The sequence below is a fragment of the Phoenix dactylifera genome, chromosome 6 (assembly GCF_051530095.1).
Source record: "Phoenix dactylifera cultivar Ajwa chromosome 6, Ajwa_hap1_PhDact_Kaust_v1.1, whole genome shotgun sequence".
Classification (NCBI taxonomy): Eukaryota; Viridiplantae; Streptophyta; class Magnoliopsida; order Arecales; family Arecaceae; genus Phoenix; species Phoenix dactylifera.
In genome coordinates, this window is record NC_143195.1 from 1,883,733 (window position 1) to 1,907,762 (window position 24,030).

At 36.5% G+C, this 24,030-nt stretch overlaps 2 protein-coding genes across 4 annotated transcripts; one reads left to right on the top strand and one right to left on the bottom strand.

Annotated features, from left to right (window-relative positions):
• Positions 1-1,566: 1,566 nt before the first annotated feature.
• Positions 1,567-23,043, top strand: LOC103716666 (maltose excess protein 1-like, chloroplastic). Of its 3 annotated transcripts, XR_015987783.1 has the most exons (10): positions 1,567-1,879; positions 1,962-2,117; positions 2,234-2,524; positions 2,609-2,698; positions 14,487-14,588; positions 14,679-14,797; positions 16,159-16,221; positions 16,320-16,418; positions 17,002-17,219; positions 21,254-23,043. XR_015987783.1 is itself a non-coding variant. In XM_088723095.1 (9 exons), exons 1-9 carry the CDS (start codon positions 1,628-1,630, stop codon positions 17,132-17,134), a joined length of 1,305 nt encoding a protein of 434 aa, XP_088579221.1. In that variant the 5' UTR covers positions 1,567-1,627; the 3' UTR covers positions 17,135-17,439. The 3 variants fall into 3 exon arrangements, 2 of the variants coding, with proteins under 2 accessions (XP_088579221.1, XP_008802985.2); XM_088723095.1 differs by lacking the exon at positions 21,254-23,043 and having other exon boundaries at positions 17,002-17,439; XM_008804763.5 differs by lacking the exon at positions 21,254-23,043 and having other exon boundaries at positions 1,568-1,879; positions 16,320-16,381; positions 17,002-17,439.
• On the bottom strand, positions 21,811-22,376 carry LOC103716667 (uncharacterized). The gene has a single exon (XM_088723097.1). The coding sequence runs from the start codon at positions 22,374-22,376 to the stop codon at positions 22,038-22,040; it is 339 nt and encodes a 112-aa protein (XP_088579223.1). The 3' UTR covers positions 21,811-22,037.
• Positions 23,044-24,030: the final 987 nt, after the last annotated feature.

Below are 24,030 nucleotides of genomic sequence, written 5' to 3' on the forward strand. Positions count from 1 at the left end.
CTAGTGAGTAGGCTACCCTAAGCCACCTTTCAGAGAAACAAGGCAACCCGTAGATGAATGCGCATCCTCCAGATCCATATGCTCGCCATTTGTCGATTCGCAGGCCACGGGACTAGCCCCGAGAGATCACGAACCCTCACCACTGGCGAACCGGTCATACTCCATACCCTTCTATCTGTTGTCGCTCTCTCCGTGATCGGCATGGCTAGAACCTGCTCGGCCAACTGCTCCCCGAACACGTGCCTATCGGGGTCCTTGTCCCACCTCCGCTCTCCTTTGGCGAAAGCTCGCATACGCTGCGACCCTCCATCCACCCGTGGTCCATCATGGTGGGTCGACCCTGCAATGGAACTTCAGATAACCATATGTCCTCCAGAATCCTGACTGTCCAGCCATCCCCGATCTCCCACTTGATCTCCAGTAGTACCCTCGAGGTGCGCGCACGACCTCCCACCAAATAAAGGATGCTCCTCGTCCAGCGCGCATGGTTATCTGGGATTGTGGATCCCCATACTTTGCTTTAAACAGAGTGCCTCAAAGATTCTCCGGCTCTAGGAAAAATCTAGCTACTAATCTCGTCATGAATATTTCTATGCACTCAGTTAGTGAGGGTACTCCCAATCCGCCCCGGTTGGTTGGCTGACAAATGGTTTTCCAAGCCACAAGATGAACACCCTCTCTATCCCCCCGCCGCCCCCAGATGAAGCTCATAAACAACCTCTCCAGACCTCGAAGTATTGCAAGGGAACCAGGGTGTTAGATAGCAAATACATGAGAATGGAGCTCAAGACTGACCGTACTAGTGTGATTCTGCCCATCGTCGATAATGCACCCGCTTGCCAGCTCTCTAGTCTGCATCTGATGCTCTGCTCTAGGCTCGTGCACTCCCTCCTGCGCAGGCGACATCCTGTGATCGGCTCTCCAAGGTACCTGAGGGTCCCCTCCTGCTTGCCGATCCCCAGATTGCTCATGATAGCCATCTTTACTCGCGCATCGACCTTCTGGCTAAAGCAGATGACTGACTTGGTCAGGTTGACCTACTAACCAATGCTCCACAATACACCCCCAAAATTCTGTTGATGGTCAAAGCCGAACATCTCGTCGCACGGGCCAGTAACAAATAATCATCTCCAAATAATAGGTGGAAAATCAGGGTCATCTCCGACGCCGGACTATAGGCTAATATATATGATAATACTAAATATATGAAGTGTCGATAAATTAAGTTCAAATTAAGCCTGTACCAAGATTCATCCCTAGTGTTTATCACTTATGAATTCCTTGTGACAATTATCTAATCTAGCAATGGAACTTATTGTCGTTAAGGCAAATGGCAAGACCCAATTTGGTATGGTAAGGGAGCCAAGGTTGTCTAATGGTGAGGATCCATTCAAATGGAAGAGATGTTGAAAAGGCAAAGCGCCAAAGCCCTATCAAGTATGATATAACTTACACGTGTCTTTGAAATCCTGCTGTCGGGGTGTTTCGATACCTTTCTCCGTGAGCATTTGCCGTACACGTGTCCCTCCTCCGGTCCCACCACTTAGATCCGATATCTACGTGCTCCCTCGAGATCCGTCCATCTTTCTCCCAAGGCGCACACACTCTCTCTCCGTCCGCAGATCGGATGGCCTCCACCGCGGTGGCGCCGCCGCCGTCGCGGCAGCTCCGTCTCCGACCACCGCCGCCCTCGCTCCGCATCTCCCCGCCTCGTTTCTTCCGTTCCCTCCCCTCCCCTCCTCTCCTAAAACCCCACCTCCTCCCCCTTAAACCGCTAAATCCCTTCCTCCCCCCCGCCCCTCTCCTCCTCCGCCGCCGCTCCCCGCCCTCCGCCATCTTCTCCGCCGCCTCCGACGCCCCCCACCGCCCCACCATCGAGGTGAACGACCCAATGCCCTATTCTCTCGCCCTTCCGCCTTTCAAAGGCCTGACCCTTTCTTGTCGAAATCTTCTCCTTCCAGGACTCCTCTACGTTCCGGGAATGGGACTCCCTCACCGCCAAGTTCGCCGGCGCCGCCAACATCCCCTTCCTCCTCCTCCAGCTCCCCCAGATCGTCCTCAACGCCCGCAACCTCCTCGCCGGCAACAAGGCCGCCCTCTTTGCCGTCCCCTGGCTCGTGAGTGACTTCTACCTTCCCCCCTCTCCTTAAAATAAAGAAACAAAACAAAAGAAAAAAAAATCTTTTTCTTGATTAAATTCCTCAATCTTGGAGAAATTGGAGAACTTTGGCAGGGGATGCTGACGGGGTTGCTGGGGAACCTGTCGCTTCTGTCCTACTTTGCGAAGAAGAAGGAGACGGAGGCCGTTCTCATCCAGACTTTGGGCGTGTCGTCGAACTATGTGGTGATCGCGCAGCTTGCAATAGCCGAGGCCATGCCTCTGCCTCAGTTTGGGGCGACATCGGCTGTCGTGGCCTCCGGGCTTGTTCTCAACTTCTTGAATTACTTTGGTTGGCTTCATGATGGCATCTGGCGGCTCTGGGAGGACTTCATCACCATCGGCGGGGTTGCCGTTCTCCCTCAGGTGAATTTTCAAGGTTGTGGTTCTGAATGGTGGTAATGCAATTGGCTTCTGCTTCCTTTGATCGTGCGAACTCTGGGTTTGCAGGTGATGTGGTCGACGTTTGTTCCCTATATCCCAAACAGCATCTTGCCTGGGCTGATTTTTGGTACTGTAGCTGTTGTGGCTGTTATTATGGTAAGCTGGTATATGTCCTAGCTCCACTTTTCGCTTTTATTCATTGCTTTGTTTGGAACTTGATAATAAGAAATCTTTGCATATATATATATATAAGAGCCAAGTTGGCATTGTTCAGTTCATAGCCCTGAGCCCAAGAGGAAGGCTACTGGTAGTATCTCGGGCCAGACCGTAGTAGGTAACTACTCTTTGTGAGGGTTCATAGGCCAAGGCATAAGCATCGGAGAAATGCTTTGTTGAGCCAACCTCACGGGGGTAGGAAACTGAGCATAGCCAGAATGGCTGGCTAAGCTGCTGGTGACAAAAGTATGTGAAGGTATGATGTTCAGATCCTAGAGGCTTTATTTTATGTTTTCTTTTCAATCATTAGACTAAAGATATTTAGAAATGTCTTAAGCATCTCATCTCATGCCGATTATATGTTGTTAATGAGCAATGGTCCGTAGGAAGGCCGTGTTTGCCCGTTAATGCAAGGAGGGCGAGAAAGGGCGTTTAAGGTCGCTTCTGTGAGGGGCTTATTGATCAAAGCTCAGAGATAGCATAGCATCTGGCAAGATTGATAGGATCATAAGACAACTCCCGTAATAGGATAAGTATTTAGAGTCTAATGATTGGTAGATGATCATAAAATAAAAACTTCTAAGATCAATAACATCGTGGCATCATATACTCAAGTCATCATTTATCCAAACCCATGGAAACATCTTCCATAAACTCCCAAGATAATAATCTTGTAAAAAATGCTTAATTAGTAGAGTATCCCAAATCCACGGATGATATATATAATTGGACAATTCCAAAAATAATGCCTAGTGAAATTTATCACATAGGATTCCTAGATTTCAGTTCTAAGATGGTTATAAAAACCATAGAATAGGCGATCCAAATGGATGGATTACCTCAAACCCTTAAATTATTAAAGAAAGAAGATATTGAAAAATATAAGAAAAAATATCAATTTCTATATATAGGAATGATTCAGGTAGCCTTTAACTTTATTAGGAACAAATACTAGTCTCATGTCGATCATCAGAGATGGACGATGTAATGCTTTTAAGGAATCCCTAGCAGCAGTGGTAGAAACTAGTCTCTGCCAAGGACTAGTATATTTTAACTGTGTTCCAAACTTAAGTCTGTCATTAACAGACCAAAATCTGTATGAAGCATTAAAATTAAATGTAATCACTTCTGGATATGATTATATCCCAGGATCTGAAGTTATAGCAGTAAGCTATAGAATACACTTCAAGGTACTAAATACTTTAGCACCTAAAAATAGAATAGACACCCAAAAGGGTTAGACAACCTTGGTTTATACAAACCTAGCAAGTATACAAACCTAGCAAGTACCCGTATTGCTACAACAACCAGAGGTATGGTCGTTAGATGAAATCATCCCAACTCAGCCTATAATAAATAGGAATATAGACCAGATAATACAAATGACCGATGGATCGGTAGAAATCATGTTTAATAATTTCTCAAGAAAGGTAAAAATTTCTGAAATCACTAGATCACTATCAAGCAGAAACTTTGATAGGTATGAAAATATTCCTAATACAAGGGCTCAACTTCTAAAGAAAGAAGTGAAGAGTTAAATGTGGTTGAAGAAATAAATATGAGTAAAAATAATATTCCATATGGAATATACAAGGGTAAGAAATCTCCTACCCAATCAGATATGAGTTTTCATATTTAATAGATTATACACAAGGAAGTATAATCAGAAAACTCTTAATGAAGAGTTTCAGTCAGAAGGAAATAAACCTTTTAGACTTCGGTATTTTAATAAGTTTTCTCCACTAAAGAAAATATATTATAAAGAAAAATATTATGAAGAATTAGAAGCATATCAAAAGATAGAATATTTTGTTCCTTGGTTTTTAAAATTTTATGCAAATGAAAAAACCCAAGAAATATTAGTTATCCAGAAAACATGGACAATTGCACAGGATGAAATAATAAATTCACCCTTTCCTCCAAAAAAATTATTTAAACTTCAGACAACAGAAGCAATGGCTTACTCTAATTTGAGTAAGATGGAACATGCTCATGTGACAATTAGAGAACTTAATACTCTAATTAGGTCACAAAATTACACGAATGCATATTTATACTGTGTAGGAACAAAATTAATGCAATTAGAAACAAAATTACTTGAAATGCATAAGGACCTTGAAAGAGATATCCAAGCCTTAGCAAAAATTAAAGAAAAACCTAAGGAAAAGAATAAAGAGATCGTAACTCCTGTTATTCAGACTCCACCAGAAGTAAAAAACTTCAAATTAGAAAAAACCAATGAAGAATTCGTAAAAATGTTAGAAGAAAAATTAAAAAAATACATATCAAAGTAGTTAGTAGAAATTCTAGGACTAACCCTAATAGTGAAAAATCTGAGAAAAGTGGTTCGGAAGACATATATGATATGGTTAAAACATTTTATGAAAATCTCCAAATTGAATCTGCTGACCATGATAAAGAAGAATCATCAGAAGAAGAGATATCAAACTTAGATAAGTTTGAAAGTCAATTGATAGAATTAAAAATCAATCCAATTAGGTATGAACCTAAACCATTAGAAAATATTATTATAAAAGGCCTTCGCCATTGGATCTTCTATATGAAGAGAAGCAACCATTCCAGAATTCTTATTCTAGAAAATACATCTATGAATGGAACATAGATGCAATGAGTGATAAACAAATTTTGGATATGATACACAGAATGTTGATGTATTCAACTATATGCCAGCAGAATGGTAATACTGATCATGAAATTGCCAAATTCATTACAATAAGTTTTGTAGGGCAATTAAGAGGTTGGTGGCAAAATTATCTTAATGATAATCAAAGAAAAGAAATATTAGATATAAAAATAATAAAAGTAGAGCCGGATAGGCCAACCAGTAGTGGTGTCCTAGGAACATACACTGAGCAAGATGCAGTATATACACCGTGTGTTGCTATAATCCTAAACTTTATAGGATTAGAATTAAATAGAGGAGAAGGAATGAAAACCCTCTTATTAAACCTAAGATGTCCAACTTTGACACATTTTAGATGGTATAAGGATACCTTTATGAATAGAGTAATGCAATTGGCAGATTCAAATAATGAAATATGGAAATCCAAATTTATAGACGACTGCCATACTTATTTGCTGAAAGAATTAGGAAAATCTTAAAGGATAGAAATGATGGAATTTCTATCAATTATGACAATTTTACATAGGACAATTAATAGCAACATGTGTCCAAGAAGGTTTAAATCTATGTACACCAATTAGGTGAATTCTTTCATCAATTTGCATATGATATACAAGATAAACCAGAAGGTTTAACTAAAAAAAGGAGAAAATACAAAAAATATGTACGCAAAACATCTAGAAAAGAGTACAAAAAATATAAAAATAAAAGATATCAATTAAGAAAACAACAGCAAAGAGAGAAATACGCTCTCAAAAAGAAGAAAAAAAGAGTAATTAAAGACAAACCAAAATGTTATAAATGTGGTAGGTTTGGGCACTATGCTAATAGATGCTCAATGAGAAAGAAAATAAATGAACTACAAATAGATGATCAGTTGAAAGGACAACTGACAAAGTTGATGTTGAAATCATCTTCTGAAGAAGAGTCTGAATATCTAGATTCCTCAGAAGAAGAAATTAATGAAATAGTCTCTTCAACCTCGTCTGAATCTGAAACAGATTCAAGTCAGTGTCAATGCAACACTGCACAATGTAGTAAAGATTACTGGAAATATCTCGTAAAAATGAAATCATTAAATATCTTGACAACCAGTTAGAAAGAAATATTAAAAATTTTAGACCATATTAGTGACCATCACATTAAAAAACAACTGTTAGAATTCTTACTAGAAAAGAACCCAAATAACAGGGAGTCAACTAGACTAGTACTACCTAGTCCTATCAACTTAGTGAAGTAATAAATAGGTTTCACAATTCTCGAATAAAAGAGAAACCTGCTTCACTAACAGATTTAAAATATGAAATAAATCAATTAAAAATAGAAATATCAATGTTGAAACAAGAAAATAGACAATTTAGTGCTAGAATAACTAGCCTAGAAACTCTTCAAAAAGAGTCTATGGAATTTCCTTTAGATCAAAAAGAGAAAGAAAAAGTCATAATTTAGGAAACAGATAGCCTTTTTGAATATCTAAATATATTAAACCAAGTGACATACCAAAAAAGGTATATTGAAGTCACTTTAGTAATAAATAAAACTTTTGTTCTAGAAAATGCAATGGCACTAATAGACAACGGTGCTGATTTAAATTGCATCCAAGAAGGGATAATTCCTACAACTTACTTTGAAAAAACAGTGCATACACTAACTGCAGCTGGAGGTAATAAACTCTCCATCAAATACAAAATACTTGAAGCATATATATGCAATCACAATGTTTGTATTAAAACATCCTTCATTTTAGTTAAAAATTTAACACAAAGTATCATTCTAGGAACTCCATTCCTTAATGATATAATGCCTATAACAAAGATAGATAATACTGGAATCTATACAAAAAAACAAGGAAAACAATTAGTACTTCTATTCATAACAGACCCGCAGACAAAAATGATTAATGAAATCAAGGACATCCTTATAAAGAAGGAAAACCAATTAAACTTCTTAAAGAAAGAAGTAAACATCTATGATGTTAATAAAAAAACTAAATGAACCTAATAATCTAGAAAGAATAAAAAACTTAGAAAAACAATTTAAAGAAGAAGTTTGCAATGAAATTCCTAATGCTTTTTGGAATAGAAAAAGGCATGAGGTTAACCTACCATATGAAGAATCGTTTGATGAGAAAAATATTCCCACCAAGGCTAGACCAACATAGATGAACCAAGAATATCTTAGTCTATGTAAGAAAGAAATAGAAACACTCCTGAATAGGGGACTAATAAGAAAATCTTATTCTCCTTGGAGTTGTACTGCTTTCTATGTTAATAAAAATGCAGAAAAAGAGAGGTAATCCAAGGCTAGTAATTTACTACAAACCTTTGAATAAGGTATTAAAATGGATAAGATATCCATTACTTAATAAAAAGGACTTATTAAATAGATTAAGTGAAGCAACGATCTTCTCAAAATTTGATTTAAAATCAGGATACTGGCAAATTTAGATTAAAGAATCTGATAGATATAAGACTGCTTTTACTGTACTATTTGGACATTACGAATGGAATGTAATGCCTTTTGGACTCAAAAATGCACCATCTGAATTTTAAAACATAATGAATGAAACTCTTAATGACAGTACGGAAACCATAATTGTCTATATAGATGATGTTTTAGTATTTTCTAAAACAATAGATGACCATATAAAACATCTTAAACATTTTAAGATAATAGCAAAGAAGATGAGCTTATTCAAACCAAAATAAGATTTTTAGGACATTATATATCTCAAGGAAAAATAAGATTTTCTTATTAATCTTCTATTCAGCCAAAATAAGGTTATATCAGCAAAAAAGATAAGCTTATTTCAAACCAAAATAAGGTTTTTAGGACATTATATATCTCAAGAAAAAATAATTCCAATAGAAATAAGTATTGAATTTATATCAAAATTTTCGGATGAAATAACAGATACAAAACAACTTCAAACATTTTTAGAAAGTTTAAACTATGTATCTGATTATTATAAAGACTTAGCAGAAGACATGCAATACTCTATGAGAGATTGAATAAAAATCCAGCTCCGTGGAGTAAATAGCACACCAATCAGGTGAAAAAAATCAAGTCAAAGGTAAAATGCTTGCCTTGTTTATCATTAGCTAATTCTAATTGGTTTAAAATAGTCGAAATCAATGCATTAGACATTGGATTCGAAGGTATTTTAAAGCAATTAGACCCAGAACTCAATAAAGAGATTCTTGTGAGACATGCTTCTGGAAAATGGAATCCCACTCAAATGAAGTACTCAACAATTAAAAAAGAAATGCTTTCAATAGTAAAATGTATTGTAAAATTTTAAAGTGATTTGTTGAATCAGCAATTTCTGCTGAGAATTGACTGCACTGCAGCAAAACAAATCATAAAAAAGGATGTTAAAAACTTAGTATCCAAGCAAATATTTGCTGGATGGCAGGCACAATTGTCTGTCTTCGAAGTGAATTGTCTTGTCAGCAATGGTAAAGATTATTTAGTAGATTACTCTGATCTTGTTGGCTTCTTGCCTTTTTTCTTATCAGGAATAGATTTCACTGCTCCTTTTCGGGGCTTGGTGGCCAGAACTGTGTGCCACATTTCTTCTGTTGAAGTAGATTGTACTTTCTGTTCATATGGATCTTGAGATTCTCCTGCTAAGCATACATATTTGTTGCTTTCATCCTCAGGAGTATTTGAAGACGAATGTCTTGATGAAGTGGTTTGCATTGATTGATCTTCAAAGGCTTCGAAGAATTTCTTCTTGACCTTTTCTAGGCATTTTTCCATAATTTCTTCTTCAGAGATATTTGGATATTTTCTGGTTAATTTTTGTTTTACAGACATAAAGAAATTATCATCATTGGTGCCTGATTGCTGAGGAGAACCAAATATTTTCTTCTCCTTGTAAAGAGTAATATTATTTTTAATAATAATAATTATGCCATCGAACTTTTCTGTTGGTATTCCAATCCACTATTTGTAGAGAGCTTTTCTTTTTAACACAGGAATATTATTCCTGTCAAATCCAGTGGCAAGTGTCCACTTCCATATTCATGGCATCCTGTTCTCTATAAAGTAGAACATCGGATACATGCTAGAACAGATCCGATTGTCCAGCATTTTATTTATGGTGGGATGATTGTCCACCCATTCTTCAAACATATCAATTAATTTTTTTGGTAATATTTTAATGTTGGGACCGAAAAATGTCCACCATTGGTTGAACCAGCCTGGAACAGGCTTAAGCAGTACGTCTGGATGTATCTACAAAAACCAAGAGTGTTTTCTCTTGGAGTTTTCATAGTAAATCATGTTAGTAAAAGCATTCACATAGTCCCAGTATGTTGCTGTGACCACGTGATCATATTTTTTGATCATCTTGGGCTTGTTGGGGTCAAGTCCCCACTCCTACGGCTGAATGAGCTTGCATATAGTGCATTTACTATAATTAATATAATTATTCATATTATTATTATGGAAATTATGATTAATTTCCACAGAATCAGAAAGGAGCAATAATTTCTCCATCATCTGTCTGTCCTTTCCATCCATTGAAGGATATCCTTCTTCGTCAAAATATTTTTGACGTATGAACCATGGGTCATCTATTTGTTGAATGTCACTTTGACCCAGGTGCATAATTGTTTGCTCGCAACTATTTTGCAAGAATGAAGTGTCAATTGTAGATTCTTAAAGCACTTCTTTCATTGTCGGTTTCGACGATGATGATGAAGAGAGATTTTCTCTTGTTGTAGCAAATTATTGCTTTTCAACCTCCATTTGTTTTTGTTGATTGAGGTAGATTGCAAGGTCCACCATTTGTGGAGTCTTTTCTTGTTGCATATGAAACAACATATTTGCTGAATTCATAGAAAGTGCATTGGCACTGCGTCCTCTGCTCCTTCGGAAAGAATTTCTTCCTCGAGTATATGTTCCTCCTAGAGGAATCATCCTTGCAAAAATTCTCTGCTTAGAAAGTCTGGAAGAGAATTCTCTGGTTAAAGGAGTTGTCTAATCAGCAACTTTAGACTTCATCTGCAAGAAAGGAATCACCTTTATTAAAGTGATGTCAAATCAAGACCTTATCAGCCAGAGAAATCTCCTTTTACAAAAGCAAAGCTGCTTTAAGTCCCTTTCAACTTTTGTAAAGCATATTTTAGTCATTTCAACTTTTGTAAAAGTATCTTTAAGTCATGTCTTGCCTGCCATTATGTTAGACAGATAGTTTTGGACTCCAAACTGAATTGGAATCCAGTTTGTTATGTTTTGTCTATAAAAGGGAAGGTCCTCACCCTTGTTGAGGCACGACTCAGTTTGGAAATAAATCCTTTGTTTCTCCAACTCTCTCCACTAAGATCCTCTCCATCCAGGCCCTCCGCATAATTGGTATTAGAGCCAAGTTGGCATTGTTTAGTTCATAGCCCAGGGCCCAAGAGTGTATATATATATATATATATATCATGGATAGTCACATAGTATGAGGTCATTGATGGTGCAAGCTGATAACTTATCAGCAACCAGTTGCCAACCCAATTATATATATCGAATAGCAAGACATCCTTTATCTGTCATATATCTGTATGACAGCATCTTTTATGCAGGGGAAGGTTCTTGTATGGATATCATAGACTTATATAGACGAAAACCGAAAAATATGTTCAGTTTAACATCATCAAAGAAAAACCCAAAAGGTTCTTGATCTTCAAATAGGAAAATTCATCACTATCAATGCCTTAACAAAATTTACAAGTTGCGCATTTTAAACCGTGATAGTGTCTTCTTCTGTGGTATTCATCTCTAAGTGATATTGTTTCAGTGTTTTATTTTTGGGATATGACATCTGATCAATCCAATTATCATTTATTGCCTGCGACTGCTCAGAATTATTTGGGAAAAATGTTTGAGCTGAAAGGTTGAAATTCTTTATATATTTCATAAACCCTTTGTAATTAACATCAAGTATAGAATGAGATATTAGAGCTTTTTGTTCCCTTGTGAAGTTTCGGAAACAGATTTATTTTGTCCTTGCATTTATCTAGGCAGTGCGTTTATCTAGGGAGGCCATCAGTTTCCCGAAGTCCTAATATTTTTTGAGAAGATCCATAATATACCTGATTAGGTCTGTAAACTGCAGTAGAGTATCACTAGAGAGTCACATGGTCTAGGTATAATATCTTCACCCAAGAGACAAACTCCCTTTTGCATCTCGTCTTCATGATTGGTTTGATCAAATTTTTGCATGCCACAAAGATGTATTTAGGCTAAAATAGGTTTAGATTTGATTAATTCAAACTTTTTTTGGTTTTTATTCAGTTAATTTGCTCTTTTATTGAGTCCTTCATGTCTTTTATTTAATTTGTTTTGAGAAAAGGTTCAATATGATCTATTTTCTAGTGTTTTTCATACTCAAACTTGAGGCTACTTGTGTAGTGAGATTTTAATCCTATTTTGAGTAGGCATATTCTCTACAATCCCTAATTTTGGCCTAGGTTCTAGGAAGCACGGTACATCAAACTGTATATCATGTCCATTTAAGGTACTTATCAAATGCTGATACTTGTGTACGTCTAGGATAAGTTCCAACACTTATGCTAAGTATCCTATTTTTGAAAATTAAACAGTGCTCTAGATATTTGTACAATATACTTGTGATTCTTTCCCAATATCCTTAGTAGCAAGGTGAAGGGCTTTTTCTTTCTTTCCTTTTATTTTATGAATGTAATTTTTTTTATGATGAACTATTAAATTGGAGTTTGTAATGTTCATACTACAGTATGGGGTGTGGACTATGATTGGGGTCGATGGATTTGAACGATGATTAAATCATGAGTTTGTGGGAGTTAATCTGAAACATATTATCTTACTTTTTCAAGTTCTGTTATATTGTTGTATCCGTATCCCATATCTATGTCCATGCTTCATAGTCTATGTTGGTTTAGGAAAGTTTTTAAGTCACCAGGATTGTGTTCTCAAGAGAGTCTGATGGTTTTTTATGTGGCGCTTATAGAGTTAGGAATTTTACTCCTTTGGAAAAGTCTTTGGTTGTTCTTTTCTGCTAGAAAACTGAAAGGTAGAATTTTTATTATTGTAGGAGCTCTATTTTGGGAATCCTAGTGCGGTCTACAGAGGTTTTCTTCTTCTGCCAGCCTCCATCTTCTTTTCTGTTTAACAAGTCTTGATTCAGGGCTAGTCTGTAGCTATGGAGAAAGGTTGTGTTCTTGGGCGCTGAGATATTCGGGAAAATACCTGAAGTATTAGATCTGGAATTTTCTGCAGGATGTTCAAACAAGAATACTGCAATGCACAGAAAGGGCAATTATCTGGGATCCTTTGAGGAGTCAGAAAGATTCTATTTTGATATAATAAAACAATTGAAACAAAGTCCTTGATCCTCCTAAATATGTTTATTCAAGCCTATTACTTCTAGATGCATCTTCAAACAAGCTATCATAAGGGCGAGTGATATGGTAAGCCATGTGGTTTGTTATTTCGCTTGCGGTTTGCCCTATATATATATATATATATATATATATATATATATATATATATATATTTGTTGTTTGCTTTCCTTTCCTCTGAACTTTCCAACTCTATAAGTCTCATTATCTTATTGTTTTTGCTGCAAACACCAAGGATGTGTCTTATGTTGAAAGTTGTCCTTATCCAAGAACTAAATGTTCCCTGAGATAGTCCTTGTCCAATGGGAAAAAAATTGGAATATCGGCACAATTTGTGCAAAGGTTGATATCTTGCTGAAAGCTGGTTGTGAAATTACACTCAAAGTTTCTTGATGCCTTCATGACATTGTGTTTTTCTTCGCAATCTACCTTGTAATATATGCTGTTGTTCTTGTATTGGATGATAAGACTGAATATTTTCCTTTTCCCAAACATCATGATCTTAATGTGGATAGGGGCATGAGGATCTAAGGAGGAACTTGCATCCCATTTTATATCAATTATTGGACTATTCATAGTAGTTACTAACCTGCGAAGTATTGTTATTATGGTGTCCTGTATTTTGGTGAGATGTTAATGTTAGTCTTACACCTTGCTCATTGTATACACATTCTTTCAATAGTTGTATTCAAAAATGTTTTTTCCACATCCCAGTTACAGTTTCATGCCTCACATCAAGGTTATACTTAATGTTGTCGAGTCTGCAAAGTCTGACATTTGTCCCCATACCATTGAAGCAAATGATAATTCACTAATTGTTTAGAATCATCTTTTCTTCAATGAAGACGATCAAAAGTTTTGGATATTTTATTCTTCTGGCCTTCACCTCCCACCCCTGGACTGGAAATAGAACCCAGCCCCACTTCTGATCCATTCATTTTTGCAAGCTGGCGGGATCCAGAGCTAAGCCCCCTCCTATTCGAGGCTGGGCCAACCTTCCTTTTGCTCTTCCTTCGGTTGCTCCCATACCATTGAAGCAAAGGATAAGTCACTAATTGATTAGAATCATCCTTTCTTCAATGAAGACAGTTAGAAGTTTTGGGTAGTTGTCTCTTGTGCAAGGCACAGAGAGAGTCAATAATTTGAGATTACATGTATCATACATGGGCTTGGCTTTGTGTGTTCTTTATGTTCTGCCTTTTTGGATTTGCTAATATTATATGCTTCTAAAAACTGACAAATTACTTACATTTAACTTTTTTTCCCCAATTTCCAATGCAAGTATGATGAAATGTTTTGGCTCGACTGTGGTCGGTGTGCCTGATACTTTCTGGTAGTTTTTGTTTTAATGGCAATATAACATATTCATGGGAGGGATCGGCATACATATATGTTGATAATCAACTCTCCGGAAACTGTTCTGTGGTTGAATGCTTGAAGTTATGGCTTAAAAAGAAAAAAAGCAGCTATATGAATCACTGATTTTTTCTAGTTATATATTGTTTAGTCCTATTTTTTATATTTGATTATGTTTCAAAATAGGAGTTAATAATCTTGAGAAATCAGAACTGATAATAAAGTTTTATTGCCTGAATGTGTAACTGTTGTCTGGACGATGATTCCTTTTCTCCTTCCATCAAGAACTATCTATATTAGTTTTTAAAATTGAAGTTTATGTGCCCATCTTGATTGCAGTTACTAACACATGCAGGCACGATCTGGGAAACTTTCTGATAGAGGAATAAAGTTTGTTGGGTCAATATCTGGATGGACCGCGACTCTACTTTTCATGTGGATGCCTGTAGCGCAAATGGTATGGAGATGCATTGGCATGCTTTCTTCAATATTCCATCACCTGTTACTTGGAACACTGACCTTGTAACTGTTTTGTTATGAGATGCAGTGGACAAATTACCTCCATCCAGACAACATTAAAGGCTTATCAGCTTTCACAATGTTGCTTGCAATGATTGGAAATGGCCTTATGATTCCACGAGCTTTATTTATTCGTGATCTGATGTGGTATTCCACTTTCTCAAGTTTTTCTTCCTATTGTAGCTCCAGAGATCAGATTTAGTCCAGTACTTCAGTGTATTAAGAAGTATATAAAGTGAGGTTTCTAAGATCTAGATGCAAAAGACCCCAAACGAGTATTTGTTTAATTGGATTGCTGGTGCGCTTGTGACTTACATATGCCTTCTAATAACTCAGATCTAGGCATTTTTTATTTTTTTTTGATAATGGTGATCCTTTAGATCACGAGGACAGGCATATCAACCAACTTTGGTTATCTATTGCTGAAAATATGCAAACATTTATGTATTCTTTCTTCTGTTTGATTACAAATTTGTTTTGGAGGATCTACCTTGTATAGGAATCTTTGTTCTGATAGCATCTAAGTAATCAAGCTCTTCTGGTACATCCAGCTTATTTCTGGTGGGGATTTTTTGTTCCAATATAGCTGTCATGATACTTAAAGATAATATTAGCACTCTTGATATGTCATAATCTATCTTGGTTTTGTTATTAGAAGTTTCATGCTACCACAGTGTCTATACTTCTGATATCTTTCATTGGGTGCCATTTACTTATTCAATCACCACTTAAAAGGCTTTACAATTTTCGGAGTCACTCAGTAATCTACATCCTCTTTCATGGTTGTATATGTCTCTACCCAATAGTATTGAAAGGACTCAGATTTTTGGAGAAGGATAGAGTGTCAGCCTTAATATGAAAAGCAACCTATGCACTTAGGGTAAAATTCTTTCTTGATAATGAAAATATATCATCCTTGCAATTATCATTAGCCATTCCCAGTAAAATGAGGGCTATAGAGCAAAAATCATTACTTAAGAGAGCTCTGTGGAAGAATCAAGCAGAAATTTCATGACCAACTGGAAACTTGACATCAACACCCAGAGACCTGGTCCTGAATCCCCTGGACACAGCTACTTTTAGCTAGATGGGTCCTGCCTTGAAACCTAGAAGGCCAGTTGGCAGGTAAGATGGCCTACCATATTATATGTGATTTAAGCTCATGCAGGCAGGAAGGGACCCTCCAATATTCCCCTGGTATTGGACAGGGTCTCATGAAGAGGATGAAAAGATTATAGAGGGAATCTATTAACTTTGCTTAAAAAATTGCTATGTTTTTGATGAAAGTTGTAGTCTTGAATAAACACAAAAGCAAGTTCTATATGCTTTTCACCAAAGTAGATTTTGAGGGACCTAGACTCTTGTGATGTATGTCAAATGGGGGAAAATATATATACACAAACACACACACATATATATATCTTCCTTTTTTTCTTTTCTTCTCTTTGTTTAATTCAATATCCAATTTATTTTGAAGGTTTCTGATTTAGTAATAAGTTGGATTGTAGGTTCACTGGTTCAGCTTGGGCAACCTTTCTTCTTGGTTGGGGAAACTTGGCCTGCATGTACTGGTAGGCTCTCTTTTCTAATAGCTTCGAAAGCTATCAGATGCTTTCTTTGAGTGTGACCGACTAATTATTAACCCTACACTTTTTCTCTGTCATTTCAGTTTCAATAGTATCAGCAGGAATTTTTTCTTCGCAGCAACACTTGGCTTGTTTTTATGGCTAGGTTTTTTCTCTACTCCTAAACTCATTGCGCTTTCATGGTATCTGTCATTACGTTCTTACTTAGTTGTCCTCAAACTCAATTTAGTGTACTGTGCATGCCATCAGTCATGTGGTTAAGTTAGCCAATTCATGCAAAAATGTTTTGTTTAATCTATCTGGGGTAAAGTTTTACGGTCAAAACAATCATATTTTTGTTTGTGACAAGGGTTGCATAGAAGGTGAAATTGCTGATGTGGTGTAGATTTTTTTCTGAAGACTTCTTAACCTTCACATTTAAAATTTGAAGAATTGAGAAGAATATGTTAAGTTGTAGTAGTCCTTGAATAAAATGCATGACACCCATTGCTGTTGACCTTCCACCCAAGTGCCAGAAGCATCACTGGAAACTGTGAACCATGACTAATGAAACTGGGTCTGTGCCTCTGTGATACGTCAGGTGTTGGAATAAGTTAAATGGTCAGGGTTGAAACATCTAGCATCTAGTGCATTGTTATATCTCTTGCTCTTCTTAAAGTTGAAAGTTCTTGATCATATGACATCTGACTACTGTTAAAATATCATGTAATTCTTCTTTATTGTTGGCTTTGCATTATTTGATTTGAATCTATCCCTTTCATTCAGGAATGGCTCTTTGGAGAGATACTGTAGCCTATGGTTACAATTCACCCATTACATCCTTAAAAGAATTAGTGTTTGGACAATGATACAGATACTGCTGATGGTGTATCTGCAACATTACATGGATCATTGTTAGTCATTATTTTTGCCAGATTTGGTCCAATAGTTCAAGTTGCAATCGGGAGCATTCTATCAGATGCTGGCCTTATAGTTGCTTTATGGTAAGCTGCATAGGGCCAAGGATATTCAAAACCTCATGTTGAGTGAGTTTTAATCTAGTTCATGGTGACATTTGCTTCTGTGGCAGTTATTTACCAATATAACTGCTTGCTTTCACCATGTAAATTGTAAATTAATTGATAAAACACGCTGTAGCATAGTAAATAAATATTTTTTACCACTCCATGAATGATTATTTTCAATCCATGCACACTTCATGAAGCTGGTCTTATCCCTGTGTTAGTTTCTTTTTTTCTATGTGTTATGATGTCTTTGACTATCTATTAGATATTCTAGTAGTGATTGTTTAATTTGATGGTGTAAATATTTTGGAATTTATCTCGTCTTCCGAACTTGCTGGGTTTGAAAAATAAGATCTTTAAATGCGAAGAAGAATAATAGAGGTCTAATAGAAGTCTTGGTGATTGAAAAATGATTTGGAAAACTGAGATATATGTAAAGAGCGGCTGCATGCTTACATAGATCATAAATTATAAATGCTAGGATGAGTATCTTTCAAGAGAATCTTAGGCGGTATTTGAAGAAATCATGGATAGGAGTTCCCAAAAAAAATTCAAGCAAAGGTTTAAAAGCCATTTTGTCTTGTATTCACGCTGGAGTGAGATGTAATAATATTTGAGATGCAGATTGGCAACTAATCATGGACTTACCAGATACATATGCACAATTTAAGATATTATATTCAGAATGTGTACTATTTCAGCTATTGTAGAACCAAAACTATGATTACAATCATATATCAAGCCTTATCCTAGTTATTGGGATTTGGCTTTTGTCAATCCTCATTTGCCATCTTTCCTACTGTCAAATGTCTACTGTAAGCATTTGCTTTCATAGGTCATAACCAAGGATTGAGATCTCGACCCTACCTCACTGCTCGACCCTGTGTCACGCACCGTATTGATTTATATCAACATAGGGGGATTATCAGGTTTGGTGGAGCATGAGGAGATACATAATTTAAGATATTATATTCAAAATGTGTACTATTTCAGCTGTTGTAGAACCAAAACTATGATTACAATCATACATATAGCCTTATCCTAGTTATTGGGAGTTGGCTTTTGTCAATCCTCATTTGCCATCTTTCCTACTGTCAAATGTCTCTGGTGTTATTGGAAGCATTGGCTTTCATAAGTCATAACCAGCGGTTGAGATCTCGACCCTGCCTGACTGCTTGACCCTCTGCCATGCACCGTATTGATCCATATCAACATTGGGGGTATTATCGGGTTTGGTGGAGCATGAATAGATACGAGGGTGTACGGTATCCTGTACTAAATGCTGGTACATGAAAAGTATGGAGGTGTACTGTGAGATCTCAAAATTTGTTCACAGCATATATGTGACCTTTGAAGTGTGATGATATAAAGAAGTTTTGTGAGGATACTTCTATTATTTGTTCCATGAGAATTCTTCTCATGAGTCATGGAATGGGGTTTTATAAAGTCGTATGACTCAAGCATGGGAAGATGACATATGTTTCCTTTAGGAATTTTGGAATTTAGATATTAAAGTTGGAAAATATATCAGGAATGATGAATTAGAACTCAAACTATGCAAGGGGTAGGGATAACCTCGTGTTCTCCTTCTAAGGCTTTGCCAATAGGCGCATCTGGCCCATAAATTTTAGAATAATTTTGCAGAAGAGAAGCCTAATGTTTTCTGGAGATGGATATGATTTTTACGTGCTAGGTTTTCTGGAGGGAAAATCAAGCATAAGATTCAGAAAAGTTAATACGGTGGCATGTTCATGCTTCAGTTATGCCTATATATGTATATTTTTTGTCAAGCATATTAATTGGGCTGAATTCAGCATGAAAATGTTAGAGATTGTACCTTTTCCAGAATCGGCAAGCATTCACGGGCAACTGAAAAAATTGGTAATGATTTTCCGGTGAAAAGAGCCAGATAGTGTTATGATTTGTTGCATGGCCTGCCTGGGTAAATGGTTCTGTCTAATCACTAAAACTTAAAGAGAGATTATTGTAGGCTCAAGCTTTGGATTGGTTTTTGTTTTTATTTTTGTCCTACTTCTTGTCATCGTGATCACCTTTGTCATCAACTCATCATCATATAGATTAGTTTATTAGCCTTTATGGTGACGTATAAATATGTTCTGGTTTAAGATATATTTTTTTTAATTTTTATAAACACAGTTTCTTTTGTGTACTGTTCTGATAAACGCCACTGAAAGTGCACGTACCACAACTACTAAGCACATATTACCATGGACAGCGAATTATAGAAGTCTTCAAACTTAACATATCATGAATATTTATGGATTTAACATATCAGTTATATTTTATGAATTGTATGATATGGTGTGTACTGAAACTAGTTCCAGAACTGCAAGTGATGGCTAAGAGACAGATTAAACAAATGTTTTGCAAGTTATCGGCTGCATAGTTATCCGATGCCAGTTAGTGGTTATAGGAAAATCTGACATAGAGCTATTAGGCTAGCTATGCAGTTTGAACAAAGATGCTATCTACTAAGGAGGCCTGTGCATGAAATGTTCATGGTGGAGAATTTGGAGTTCAGGAAGGGAGCAGTGTGTCAAATGTGAAGATACAATAGTGCAAGTGACCAAGAGCTGATGATAAAGTCTGAGTCTGAACTGCCTGCTATCATCTAGAAGATATGCCAACTATGAAACTTGACAATATTCATGAAACAAATTCATTTGGTTGAGATATGGCTTACCATTCTGCAGTATTATTTTATTCTTTGAATGTGTTGCAGAATAATTTGATAAGTATCGCAAACTTGGACTTGCTAGATTTTATAGAGATGGAACTTTGAGGTTTTAAAGAACCTGGCTCGGGATTGCTGGACAAACAATTCCAGAATGATGGATCATTAGTTTGCATGATAAACTACAGAGTTCTGAGAGCACAGTTACCTTCTACGTTCAAGGTAGCTCTAATTTGTTAGTGCCCCTTTGACTGCCATAATCTCTGAATATATAGCTTAGCTGTCTGCCGTATTCCTAAACATATATATTTGCTGGCATCTGGAGATTTCAATTTTAAAAAAATATAATACTGTCAAAATTATCAAGCTGAGCATCTCCGATTGCCATGGTGTGTGACCTTATCTTTTTCCACTTTGTATGTGCTCAGTGATGATTTTAATGATATGCGAAGTATAAAGATGGCATATTGAAAACTAGAATCTGATTAGCAAGAGGGTAAAAAGCCATTAACTCTAGTTTAGCAAAAGCCATGTCATCTTCTTAGTAACATAAAGTAAGTGCAGAGAACGTTAGTAGATGTCTGACTACAGCAGAAATTTCCATTGACATAAAGCTGGTATCATATCACTCATGCATTATATTATTACTCCGGGAATCCTATTTCCACCAAATCTGTTTTATGTCAATCTACTCTTTTATTTTTGTTGTCCACCTTACAGTCCCTGAGCACTTGATAATGTCCTAAGAAGCTCAAGAGCTTTGGTATTATCGTTCGTGAAGTGCTTGGACTCTTTCATCTCTGCTTTAACCGCCAAAAATCATGGACATTCATTTCTTTAAAGTTCACCATGCATTTATATTCTTTTAAGCTGTGGATATCTTTCCTTGGAGTTGCTTCAATATCTTATTTCATTTTCTTCTATTTGTTGTAATCATAATATTCTCTGTAGTGTTGTCCAATTGTTTGCTGAAGGTTCATTTGCCGAATGATTCTCCTAAGTATTCCCCAAATAATTATATTACTAAGAAATATACAGTAAAAAAATAATCATAGAAGCTTGCCCATGACTTATTACTGCATAACTCATGGTCTATTGGATTGATTAAGAGTGTTACTTGTTGCCATTGATATTTGGTGTTGTAAGCTCTCCACTGTTTGTTTGTGTACTGATGTATCTATTTTTCCCCTCTGCAAGTTTGAAGTTTTTGGAAAAATTCTCCAATTTTTAATCTGAGCTAAGTTATTCCTGAATGATGAGCTTTAAACTGAAATTTTCAGAGGTTCTTATTTTTCATCTTTTTCTGTAACTCCTGTAGAGGGACTTTTGCTTGATTCCATGCTTCCCATGGTTGCTATCTTACATGGTTGGTCTGGTCCACTCCTGTTTCTCGCATGCATCTTCTGGCATGGCTGGTTCATTCATTAAACTGTGATAGCATGTCTTTCTGAAAATTTGTAGGCCTTCCAGGTGCCAAATGTCAGTTTTCCATTTCAATCTCATTATGGATTATGTCCATCTTATTTCATCATCTTCTCATTTCCGAACATTAACTGCAACATCTATTCCTGTGATTTAGTTTCTTGACCAGCTATTTACAGGTGATCATATAACATGCATAGATTTTTCTTGTTATGGAATTTGCTTATATTTTGGAGAGAAACTTTCGCCTTGAAGTCACAATTGAATCCAATAGGCTTGTAAAGAAAAACTAGTTGTGGAACGATCAATCTGTATCCAAGGGGCAGGTGGGAATAATCGTAAAAAAGTGCATGGACTGGTGAGTTATATTGGTTGTATTCTTGATATTGAACTTCAAACAGTAGAAATACTTATTGTGAATGGAGATAGACTGTTACAAACCAGGAGAGAAAATTCTATGTGCAACTTTATTTGTCTTTATTTCCTGCAGAGAGCAGAGAATTCCAAATTGTACATCATCTTGCATGATGTACATTCATGCAAGCAAGCTTGATTGGTAAAGGATATGTATATCATGGACAAACAAATCTAACATCCATCTTACCAATGGCACCTCTAATTCAAGAAATCCCCTTCCTATGAACTTAAACGGCCAAAATCAAAGCACAAACACAAGCCCATCACTTGGACTTTTCTTCTTCACTCAGCAACTGATCCACTGTGGAAAGATCAATCCTGGCTGAAGCCTGCTTCACCCACTCTACCACCTTCTCCGCTTCCCGGCTCGCCTTTTCCTCCTCCTTCAGTGCCTTCTTCAAGTTTTTCTGCTGTTCTTTCAAGGAAAAAGTACTGAAATCTGTAAGGATCTCTTCACTGCTCCCCCGACGCCCCCGGTCGAGCCTTGAGCCTTGGACTCCACTGCTGCTGCTCTTTATGTTTGATTCCTTTTTAGCAGAACACCCGAAGCAGCACGCCTGTCGTGGCGGAGAAGGAGATTCCCTGGAGCGATTCCTGGTCATGATCTCAGGCTTTTAGTTCATGGAAGGAATTTGAGCTCGAATAATTTTAAGAGGTGGATGAGGAGGAGAACTTCTGAGACATGAGAGAAGCTGGGTTTTTCCTATATGTTTTGGGATAAAGTCCATGGCTTGGAATAGATGATTGAACTACCAAAAGTTTAACGGTCGTTTTCTGATGAGGTGAGACTAGAGAAGCATGCAGCTGGGTGATTGGACGAGCGGACAGAACAAATGGAAAAAGTTGGGAGTTGAGGGGTCCTCAGAAGCACAAGTCTTTTGAATCTCGTAGAAAACTGGGTCCTGCCATGGGTGGAGTGGTTGGTGATCAGCTGTGGGATGGGTTTGCTGCTGACCTTGGCCCAAGCTGTGGGCACACAAGATATTATATGGAAGGAAGGCTGGTGGATGCATTTGTAATGCAGTGAGTAGCTTCAAGGACCATTTTAGGTAGATATTTTAGAGCTTCTAGATCAGAACCAACAGTTTGGTAGCTACTTTGCAAGTTTGCTGCATGCTTAAAAACCTTCTAATATCTGAGGAGTTTGTGGCATGCTATCTTGACACCTACATAAAAATTCTCAAACTAGTAGTATTATTGTAGCGGTATCGAAGTCTCTATTTGTCGCATCCAATTGATTATTCAGATAAGAGCAAATTTTACCCATCATTAATACGGTATCTATATGGTGAATAAATGAAGGACTTTGCGTAAACTGAGCCTCCATTTTAGGTAGAAGGATTCAGGAATGCAAGAAGGATATGCTTCTTGTTATTAACTATCATTGATGAATATGTGGAATGTGAGGGGGATTTGAATCCTGCACATCCACTCCTACCCTATCATGAATATGGGTATCCAAGTGGTGAATGGAGAGCTCAATACAAGCTGAGCCTCCATTTTTAGATATATATAATAGATAATAGACTATCTAAAATAAAAAATAAATTAATTAATAAATAATCGTATTAAATAAGAGTCCTATTTGCTAACAAAGATAAAGAATTGTATTGAATTTCATATATGGCACTTTTGATTAACTTGCCTCATCATCAATATGGGCGTCTATATGGTAAATAGAGAGCTCAGCGCAAGTTGAACCTCCATTTTAGATATGTACTAGCATATAAATCGTGTAATACATGAGGTACTAGTTTTTACTTTTTTTCAACTATCCTTGAAATATAATATAGAAATATAATAAATTATATTAAATAGAAGGTTTTAATAGTCAAATTTAGTTGCATATTAAATAATTAACTTTAAGGATGGTTGAGCAAAAACTTCTATCCTTAATATCGTCATTAAGTGCAGAACTTTGCACATGCTAAGCCTGCATGGAAAAACTCTCATTATTAATAATGTAGTCGCTAATACCAACCCCTTGCGACGCATGGGATACTTTTTTTTTCTTTTTTTTCTAACTATTTTCAAAATAATATATGACAACATAGTTAATTATAATAAATAGAAGACTTCAATAGTCCAATTTATGTTGCATGTTGACAAATAAGCTTTATTGATGGTCAAGCAAAAACTTTCATCAAATATCTAAACTAATATAGTATAATATTTTCAAGTATAAATTATGCTTATATAAGTTTTGTTGATATTTAAAATTGATAATAGCAAGATACTCCATTATCTAATACTTAT

What these genes read in the sequence shown, in the direction of transcription:
- LOC103716666 (XM_088723095.1), top strand. Translation starts at nt 1,628, where the DNA reads ATGGCCTCCACCGCGGTGGCGCCGCCGCCGTCGCGGCAGCTCCGTCTC. An exon ending in AACTTGGCCTGCATGTACTG is followed by an intron (nt 16,222 to 16,319) that starts GTAGGCTCTCTT and finishes CTGTCATTTCAG; the next exon opens with TTTCAATAGTATCAGCAGGA. An exon ending in AAACTCATTGCGCTTTCATG is followed by an intron (nt 16,419 to 17,001) that starts GTATCTGTCATT and finishes CCTTTCATTCAG; the next exon opens with GAATGGCTCTTTGGAGAGAT.
- LOC103716667 (XM_088723097.1), bottom strand. Translation starts at nt 22,376, where the DNA reads ATGACCAGGAATCGCTCCAGGGAATCTCCTTCTCCGCCACGACAGGCG.